This window comes from Vigna unguiculata, chromosome 4 (assembly GCF_037176805.1).
Source record: "Vigna unguiculata cultivar grain cowpea cultivar isolate G323 ecotype 2 chromosome 4, ASM3717680v1, whole genome shotgun sequence".
In the NCBI taxonomy this organism is placed as follows: Eukaryota; Viridiplantae; Streptophyta; class Magnoliopsida; order Fabales; family Fabaceae; genus Vigna; species Vigna unguiculata.
The window spans coordinates 13,877,646-13,887,915 of record NC_140795.1 but is presented as its reverse complement, the minus strand read 5'-3'; the positions used below and the strand labels follow the sequence as shown (position 1 = coordinate 13,887,915).

The 10,270-nt window shown below is 41.9% G+C and overlaps 1 protein-coding gene across 1 annotated transcript; it reads left to right on the top strand.

Moving 5' to 3' along the window:
* The first annotated feature begins 6,643 nt into the window (after positions 1 to 6,643).
* LOC114180512 (uncharacterized) lies at positions 6,644 to 7,332 on the top strand. Its single transcript, XM_028066824.1, has 2 exons — positions 6,644 to 6,833; positions 6,926 to 7,332. Exons 1-2 carry the CDS (start codon positions 6,644 to 6,646, stop codon positions 7,330 to 7,332), a joined length of 597 nt encoding a protein of 198 aa, XP_027922625.1.
* The last annotated feature ends 2,938 nt before the right edge of the window (positions 7,333 to 10,270 follow it).

The following is a 10,270-nucleotide window of genomic DNA, read 5'->3' as shown; positions in this document are numbered from 1 at the left end:
TTAATTAATTAAATTTCATGAGTCTTACATAGGGTGCATTGTCATATATTTTACATTGCTTGTTGTGTTAGTCTTGGTATGGGATATGCTTGACCGTATTCATCATTGTTGATGGAACACGTGGTTAATATGAGCGGGGAGATTCATATTAGTGATACTCTCGTGTGAGGATACGAGCAGGGAGGTTCGTATATTCCGTGCTCACACTTGAAAGTAGTTGCGAGTGGGAAGATTTGTACCTGGATGAATCACACTTGTTGGACTACGAGTAGGGAGGTTCGTAGAGTTGAACCATGAGCGGAGAGGTTCGTTGAAGCATTGGAATCCATAAGACCAGCTTGAGTATGTACCTTGTATAGCGTAGTGTGCTTTCCTTAATTTCGCTTTGATGTGTTGAGATGTGGACTTGCACCAGGAGATGTTTGATAGTGTCATGAGCGGGTAGGTTCATGACTGATGATGAAAACGTGATAATATGAGCGGGGAGGTTCATATTGTGATGCTCTCGTGTGAAGATACGAGCAGTGAGGTTCGTATGTTCCATGCTCACACTTAATGGCTGTTGCGAGCGGGGAGGTTCCTGGTTGTTGGATCACGTGTGTTGGACTACAGGCAGGAAAGTTCGTAGAGTTGGACTACGAGCGCGGAGGTTTGTAGAGGTTGGACCACGAACGGCCAGGTTCGTGGAAGCATGATATATCCTGGGTCGATGGCCAAGTAATTGTATAGGTAAATTGATTAGTAGTTTCATTTGTATAATGAGCCGATGATCTGAAATCCTTGGGTATCGATTGTTAAGATTAAGCAATTTAGATGGAATAAAGTAGTTTGGGGTGAATCTCTATTTTTATTAATTTTATATTTGTATTATCATGAGCTCACCCTTTTTGTGTGTTTGGCAATGATCGTGTGACTTGTCACACGGGAGCAGATGATGTTTTAGGTGATGTTGGTGAGGCATAGAGCCGGAGAGGTGCTAGCATGGAAAAGCTTTTTATGGAAGTTTACTATCATTATATTTTTAGATTTTTGTAAAGTGTATTTTTACTAGAATAATAACTAGTATGGATTATTGGAACACTGTGGTTTAATGGGATAATTTTAATAAATGTTTAAAATTTCCCGTTGTTTTGGGAAAGACAATAGTAATAAATGAGAGTTTATATTTATTTCTATTTTATTTTATTTAAATTAGTAATATTCGGCTGGCATGTTACACATCACGTGTCCATCGTTGTCGTCGCCGCTACTTCACGCGTTCACCATTGTCGCCCTTGCTTTTTTGGGAAGAGGGAGGCCATTGGATCACCCGTCCACCACTAGTTAGTGTTTTTCTTTTGTTTTTTTTTGCATTTTTTTGGGTTTTGGATGCGTTGTTCATGTTTCCTTGTTGTTAGGATTTAAGTTAGTGTAAGAATTAATTTTTTTGTGATTTTGAATAAGTTTGTGTCTTCGCTTGGGTGCTTTGTTCGTAATGTTTGTAAAATTTGGGTCTTTTTACTGTCATTGATATAGGTATTGTGGCATTAATATCCTAGTATTGTTGCATTGGCTGAGATTATGCAACTTTTCAAAGTGCCTAGGATTGCATTCTCTGTTGTTGCTCGTATTCCACGCTCCCTGGTTCCTATTTTTATCTTCAAAAATTATTTGGAATAAGCCTATATTTATTTTTGTGTATTTTTGATAAGTGATTTATTATATTAATTTATGGAATTATTAATATTAATGCTTAAATATATTGATTTATTTATTATGATTTGAAATTATTGTTGCATTGTGTTAGCCATAGTTGAACTAATTTATTGAAATTTTGTACAGGTTCAACTAATTCATACAATGAATTTTATGTTATAGGAAAAGAGGACAAAAGCCCAAGGAGTAAGTGCTCAAAATAGTAACTCACACTTATTGTGTTGTGGTGGGTATAGAAAGTTTGAAGAAAAGATATTGATGGAAAAAGAAAAGTCTAGGCCCCCACATTCTGAAGGTGATTGTCCCAAGCCTCCTTCACCACCATCCCGTCATGAAAAGTAGAAGTTAGCCCGTCTACGGTCATCAGATTTCTAAACAAATTGTAAGATTTAACTTTTCTTTAAACAATAATAGAATTTTATAAGACTAGATTTTATTTTTCATTTGTTATGTTGTAGGATTCCTTGGTTGAGTAGAGCTCCCAAGGAATTTTCACTCTAGAAGGTCTTCATGAACTTCTTGCTACTGTAATTGGATGACTTGAGCACCTTGGACTGTGTGTGCTTATCGGATCAAGAGTCGGCATTCACTCATATTTTGGTGACTCTTTTCATCAATCTTCATGGACACACAATGCTAAGTATGAAGACACTACAAGAAAATCATGTATTACCGTCGGCAATATCTGTCGATAAATGTTCATATCCGCGGTAAACGATAATTTTGCCCAGATTTTTGACGGGTAAATTCTATCGGTAACCAGCTTGTCTGTAAAATTAACCGATGGATCTCGTGTCTATCAATAATTATTGGCAAATACATGCATCGGTAAAGCGATTGCAACCTTTACCGACAGATACATCCGGTAATATCACATGTAAATAATGATCAAACTGCCAAATCTACTTTATGTAAGACCCGTTAAATTTAAATGATTAAATAAATAATTATTTAATTAAAGCGAGTGAGAGAAACCTTTATGGCATTAAATGTTAATATATAGGACGTGGAAAAGTGCTGGCTCATATGGTTTAGAGTACTTTGATTGTGTGAGAGGACTTGGGTTCGAGTCCTATGTGTGTCAATTGGGTGTTATTTAATTCTTAGTAATTTTTTTTAGAGATGCTTGGGTGTGATAAGCAGGGATATAATATTTGACATATGAATATTACCATGTAATATGACTTGGTTGAATTGGTTGTACATTTGAAGTGGAATTGTGTGGTGATGGGTTTAAACCTTGGTTTCAAAAAAGTATTTTCTTTTTGCTAAAATTTACTCTAGCATGCACATGAAAAGGCACGTAAACCCTAGGGTGTATGGCAGCAAGGATGGCTGGGAAAATAGAAGGTAATAGGCCATTAAGGGAGATTAATGGTAGATTCATTGCAAAATTCGTTTTAAGGCAATTTAACCATTTTAAGAACTCGATAAAAAGCTAATTAGGAGAAGGAGAAAGGGTTTGGTGAGGTTATCAGTATGGGTACAGTAGAGAGCACGAATTGGTGGGTTTTGGGTGAGTTTTGAGTGAAAGGAGAAGGAAGACATTGGCGGTCAAGGGAAAGCTTGTGAGAGCTAAGGCAAAGCTACGAAAAACCCAGGTTAGGGGAGTTTTGTTTGTATGATTTATTGTTATATCATTTGATGATGAATTCTGGACCATGTTGAATTTTGAACGCTTGAATTGCTGGTGTTATTCGCGCTTTCTGGATTTTTCCAGAAACCGCTTGGCGGCACATGACCTGCCGCCAGGCGGCACATGTGGTTATACTCGTGTTTCTGGGTTTGCGGATGAACCGCCTGGCGTTGTTGATTTTTCTTTCGTTTTGATTAGTTGATCAGTGATAATAGTGTTAGTATTGAATTCTAGTTGCACATATAACAATTTTATGATGAATTATTGGTTACACTGACTAAATTAATGGAAGTTGCATGAACTCGAGAATGGAATTGGGGGTTAGGGTTTATGTGGGAATTGGGAGTAAAATGCATGAAATGTTCTATGATTGGTGTGTTGATTATCCAGAATTGACTTTAGTATGAATGTTGTACCAACCCTGTATAGTGTGTGCATATAGAAACTGTGGGATGAAGGTGGGTACTGTAACTAGAAAAATTGGAGTGCAGTTTGGTACTGGAAATTCTGGGCGGAACCAAGGGGTGTATGCACCGTCTGGCGGCGCATGATTTGCCGCCAAGCGGCCTAACAGTGCAGTCTATTTTGGTTGATTAATAGGGATTTCATGATGTTGGCTCTTCAATTAGAAAATTCATTATAAATATATGTCTAAATATGGGAAATTTTAGATGAATATGGTATGTAGGGATTAAGGAAGGTTAAAGATAGAAAAGGGGGAGAAGTGAGATAATGAAATGGATGTCATAAATGTTTTGTTGTATGTGCTAAGATATATTCCAGGAAGCATGCTAAATTGATAAAATGAGAAGTTGGAATTGCATGGGCATTATTGTTAGAGAGATGGTATGCAAATAAATGAGAACAAAATGCTAAATGCAATGTGTGAATTTCAATTCAGTTTTATGAATGTGTAGGGATGTATGAAAATTATGCTTATTGGGTGTTGTAGTTAATATGCTATATTGTTTTTGTTATTTTAAGAAGTTTGTGCGACATTGGTAATTACAATTTACATGATTTAAAAGGTGTGTATGATATTCTAGTAATAGAACTATGCTTGGTGTGTCCTAATTGTTCTATAAGTTGGTGTGTGGTATGATTTAAGATCCAGTGGGATCTGTTTTAAGTGCCAAAAACCAGTAGCATTGCGCTACTGGTATGGCGCCTGGCGGCGACGAAAACAAATTAGTGGCAGTGGCCACTGTTGATGCTTGGCGCCTGGCGGTAGGGGGAGTTCCGCCAGGCGGGATGGTATAACAGAGATCCCAAAGGTGCAATGACGCCTGGCGGCACGAGGAGGAAGCACCAGGCGGTGGCGGCGAGTAGCGCCCGGCGGCCTGGTGGAGTCTGCCCAGCGGTGACGGTGCAGTGATGATGCTGCAGGCGCGTGGCGCCTGGCGGTGTGTGATGCCCGCCAGGCGGTCTGAACCCAGTGTTTGCTTGGCGACGTGAGATGCGCGCCAAGCGGTTTTAGTTCAGTGATGGTGCACGAGGAAAGGTTTCTATACAGCTTTAGGTGATGTTCGTGATGCGAGACTTTGATTGGGGGTCTAGTTACGAGTGTAACCCGTATTGGAGTAACACGTGACCACTCTAGGATGTAGCCTGGTGGTTTAGGAAGTCCAGTGGAGTGTGCGAGTTGTGGCTCGTACGGTGAGGTTCGGATGATTGCCCTCTTCAGAGTATTCTGATAGAGTTTTGGTAGTCTAGAATAGCTACAAACATTATGTTTGTTTCGGGGAGCTCCACTTGGTGTCACGGTGAGATGTTGTGGCAAGGTTATTCCCATGTGTGGACGATCAGGTGGTGGCCTGTAGTCGGAGGGACGGGTGGACACTCGTACAGCAAAGATCGATCATTGTTCTCACCTAAAGGGTATAAAGATGATAGACGTCTAAAGGCAAGTATTGAAAGTGAAGTAGTAAAAGAAAAGGGAGAAGAGTACTAACTGGGTTTACATTTGTTAATATGGTATTTACTTTGATATTGTTGATTTTATTTAAATGAGCTCACCCTATCTGTGTGCGTGTGGCGATGATCATGTAACTTGTTACATGGGAGCAGATGTTGATGCAGGTGAGCAGGCAGACGCTTAAAGACGGAGTGGGGATGTCCCAAGGATTTTGTTACCACTAGTTTTCATGATTGGACTATGGTTTTATTGTAATAATTACATAGACGATTTTACTTGTATTATGTAGTGATACGAATTATTTTATTTATATTGGCGCGTTGAACATCGAGATTTAAATGTTTTTCCTGCGCTTTTGGGAATTGATGATAAATAAATGAGGTTGTTATTTTATTTATATTTTTTATTTATTTTAATAAGTAATTTCCGGCTAGGACGTTACATTTGGTATCAGAGCCGTGATTTCAATGATTTCATGGGGTCTTTGGGGAGTGAGCGTATCGTGATGACATGTGTATCTGTTGTTTTGTCTTACTATGAAATTGAAATATAAATTGTTTGATTTATCAGTTAATATGTGGTGCATTCAGGCTATGGTAAATAGGAGGAGAAGAAATGAGGTTGGCGCTGACGAGATCGCACAGGCGATCCATAGGATGGTGGACGCTATGCAGCCTGTGGCGGCACAACCCAGGGCCATAGTACCACTAGCGAGACCAATGACTATGGAGGATGTGCTGAAGCATAAGTCGTCGAAGTTCAATGGTAAAGCTACTTCTGATGAGGCTGATGCTTGGCTTAGGGAGTGTAAGAAAATATTCAAAGTGCTGGCGTGTACTGAAGCACAACAATTGAGCTTTGCCACGTTCCTGCTAGTGGGTGGTGCAGAGTACTGGTGGACGAGGATGCAGCAGTAGATGCAGACCCGTCAGGAGGAGGTGACCTAGATGAGTTTCAGAACCAGATTTCTGGAAAAGTATTTTCCAGACTCAGCCAAGCATGCACTGGAGGCGGAGTTCCTCACATTACAGTAGGGGAATCAACCTGTGCAGACCTATATTGATCGCTTTGAGTACTTGGCGAGGTTTTACTCGTAGGCGATCATAGAGGAATGGCGCTGTCGTAAGTTTGAGGGAGGCTTGAGGCACGAGCTGCGTAGAGTCCTGGTGCCATTGCGGATCTAGGAGTTTCCAGTTCTGGTGGAGCAGGCTAGGACCGTAGAGGAGCTGGAGATTGGACCCAGACAGAAGAAGACACCATACAACAGGCCGTAGTCTTCCTCCTCAGGGCTGCGATGTTATAATTGTGGTGGCCCACACCTTCGTAGGAACTGTACGAAGGCGGCGGGCAGTTCAGGTGTTGGCACAGAGAACGTGAAATGTTAAAAGTGTGAGAAGATGGGACACTATGCCAGTCAGTGTCCTACTAAGAAGACAGCTGGAGGAGTAACACCGCAGCAAAAAACCCCAGAAGGCGTTAGTCGATCGACCCCGAGCTGCGAGAAGAGTGTTTTTGTTCAGTTCGATTCAAGTGCTACTCACTCATTCATCTCCCAAGAGTGTGTGAGTAGGCTTGGACTAGTAGCTCGTGATTTGGGGTGTTAGCTGGCAGTCTCGACACCTGCATCAGGGCAAGTATCCACAATCTAGCATGTTCCGATTGTGTTATTGAGGTGGCAGGGCACATGTTCAAGGTGAACCTCATTTACTTGCCATTGGAGGGATTGGACGTGATACTCGGGATGGACTGGCTGTCGGACAATCGCGTCATGATTGATTGCGGACGACGCAATGTGGTATTTCCTGAGAATGATGGGCTACCTTTAATCTCCACCCGTGAGGTAGTACAGGAGGCAACTGGTGGATCTTTTTGTTATGTGATAATGGTGCAGCCGGAGAAGAGAAGTGCAGTTGATCTGGTTAGAAGCATACCGGTAGTGGGAGAATACGTCGATGTGTTTCTAGATGAGGTGCCTGGATTACCACCCAGCAGGGATGTAGATTTCGCTATAGATCTCGTCCCTGGAGCTGGGCCAGTATCAATGGCTCCATATAGAATGGCCCCGGCAGAGTTGGCCGAATTGTAGAGGCAGATTGAGGATTTATTAGAAAAGAAGTTCATACGACCAAGAGCGTCCCCGTGGGGGCCCTAGTGCTGCTAGTTAAGAAAAAACATGGAAGCTCCCGACTCTGTGTGGACTATCATCAGCTGAATAAATTTACGATCAAAAATAAATATCAGCTGCCCAGAACAGAGGACTTACTAGACCAGTTGAGAGGAGCAAGGTATTTTCAAAGATTGATCTGCGATCGGGGTATCATCAAATCCTGGTGAAACCAAAAGATGTTCAGAAGACTGCATTCCGGTCGCGTTATGGGCATTATGAATATGTAGTGATGCCCTTTGGAGTGACCAATGCCCCGGCGATATTCATTGATTACATGAATAGGATTTTCAGACCTTGGTTAGATAAGTTTGTCGTTGTATTCATAGACGTCATTCTTATTTACTCCAAGAACCGGGAGGACCATGAACAACATCTGCGTGTGGTGTTAGATGTGCTTAGGGAGCATCAACTGTATGGGAAATTGTCCAAATGTGAGTTTTGGCTGAAAGAGGTGTAGTTCCTTGGCCATGTGATCTCGGCTCAGGGTATTGTAGTGGACCCGACAAAGGTAGAGACAATGATGAATTGGGAGAGACCTCAAACAGTATCAGAGGTGAGGAGCTTTCTAGGGTTGGCTGGGTATTATTGGAGATTCGTGGAGGGATTTTCGAAATAAAGATCAGCCTTTCGCCTAGACGGATAGTTGTGAGAGGTGTTTTGAAGAGATGAAGATAAGGTTGACCACAAATCTTGTCTTGGCCATTCCTGATACAGCTAGGACTTTCGAAGTATACTACGATGCTTCATATCAAGGGTTGGGTTATGTACTGATGCAGGAGAAGCGTCCACTAGCTTATGCGTCTCGGCAATTGAAAGTGCATGAGAAGAATTACCCGACGCATGACTTGGAACTAGCTACAGTAGTGTTCGCTCTAAAGACTTGGCGACATTATTTGTATGGTTCCCAATTTCAGGTGTACAGTGACCACAAGAGCTTGAAGTACTTGTTCGATCAGAAAGAATTGAACATGAGGCAACGCAGATGGATGGAGTATCTAAAAGATTATGACTTCGAGTTGTTGTATCACCCTGGTAAAGCAAATGTGGTTGCATATGCTTTGAGCAGAAAGAGGGTGCACGTATCGGCCTTGATGATAAAAGAGCTAGAGCTTATTGAGCAGTTGCGAGATATGAACTTGGGGTTACACACCGAGGCAGATTATATACGGTGTAGTATGCTGCGAATTACTAATGAATTTCTGGATGAGGTTAGGGTGGATCAGGGAAAGGATTCCGAGCTACAGTAGATCATCACTGAGTTGGGCACCGAGAAGAGAAAAGATTTCAAGATGGGTAATGATGGCATCCTACGGTTCAGAGAAAGTGTATGTGTACCCAGGAGTCGGGTACTGAGAAAGATGCTCTTAGAGGAAGGCCATAAAAGTCGTCTTAGCATACATCCAGGTATGACTAAGATGTATAAAGACTTGAAAGCGACATTCTAGTGGACGGGCATGAAGACGGACGTGGCTGATTTTGTAGCATCATGTCTAGTTTGTCAAAAAGCAAAGATAGAACACCAGAGGCCGGGAGGCACCCTGGAACCCTTAGAGATTCCTCAGTGGAAGTGGGACAACATAGCGATGGATTTCGTAACCCACTTACCTAGGTCCACCAGGGGTTATGATGCGATTTGGGTGATTGTGGATCGACTGACGAAGTGCGCCCATTTCCTGCCAATAAACCAGAAACTGTCAATGGATAAATTGGCAGAGTTATATGTGAGGGAGGTGGTCAGACTGCATGGAGTGCCAACCAGCATAGTATCTGATCGGGATCCTCGGTTTACGTCAAGATTTTGGCAGTCTCTGCAAGAAGCATTAGGAACACAACTTAGGATGAGTTCAGCATATCATCCCCAGACTAATGGACAGTCAGAGAGGACCATTCAGTCTTTTGAGGACCTACTTCGAGCTTGTGTGTTGGATCATTTGGGTAGTTGGAGTGAGGTACTTCCTTTGGTGGAGTTTACTTACAATAATAGTTACCACTCCAGTATCGGGATGGCTCCTTGTGAGGCACTATATGGGTGCCGGTGCAGAACTCCATTGTGTTGGAATCAAGATGGTGAAACAGTGGTGTTGGGTCCTGAATTCTTGCAGATGACTATTGATAACGTGAAGATAATTCAGGATAGAATGCGAGCTACTCAGAGCCGACAAAAGTCTTATGCTGACAAAAGACGACAGCCATTGGAGTTTGAGGCTGGAGATCATGTGTTCCTTTGTGTGACTCCAACCGCTGGTGTTGGTAGGGTTCTCAAGTCAAGAAAGCTGACTCCAAGATTCATTGGGCCATATCAGATAACTCGGAGGATAGGTCCAGTGGCGTATGAGATCACATTACCCTTTCATTTGGCGAATTTACATAATGTCTTCCATGTGTCACATTTGAGAAAGTATATCTCAGATCCCTCACATGTGCTGGAAGCAGATGATATTCAGGTTCGGGAGAATCTAACTATGGAGGCTGGACCGGTGCGAATCTTGGATTCACAGATTAAACAGTTGAGAGGGAAGGAGATCAGGACCGTGAAGGTCCTCTGGGATGAAGCCACACAGGAGATGACCTAGGAGATGGAGGACTTAATGAAACAATCGTACCCTCATCTATTTGCTGGTAAGTTCTAATTTTCGAGGACGAAAATTTTATAAGATGGGGGAATGTAAGACCCGCTAAATTTAAATGATTAAATAAATAATTATTTAATTAAAGCGAGTGAGAGAAACCTTTATGGCATTAAATGCTAATATTCAAGATGTGGAAAAGTGCTAGCTCATATGGTTGAGAGTACTTTGATTGTGTGAGAGGACTTGGGTTCGAGTCCTATGTGTGTCAATTAGGTGTTATTTAATTC

Excerpts from the sequence above, each read along its gene's own strand:
- LOC114180512 (XM_028066824.1), top strand. The coding sequence starts at position 6,644 with ATGGGACACTATGCCAGTCAGTGTCCTACTAAGAAGACAGCTGGAGGA. Across the intron at positions 6,834-6,925 it reads TAGGCTTGGACTAGTAGCTC|GGCACATGTTCAAGGTGAAC; the intron begins GTGATTTGGGGT and ends TTGAGGTGGCAG.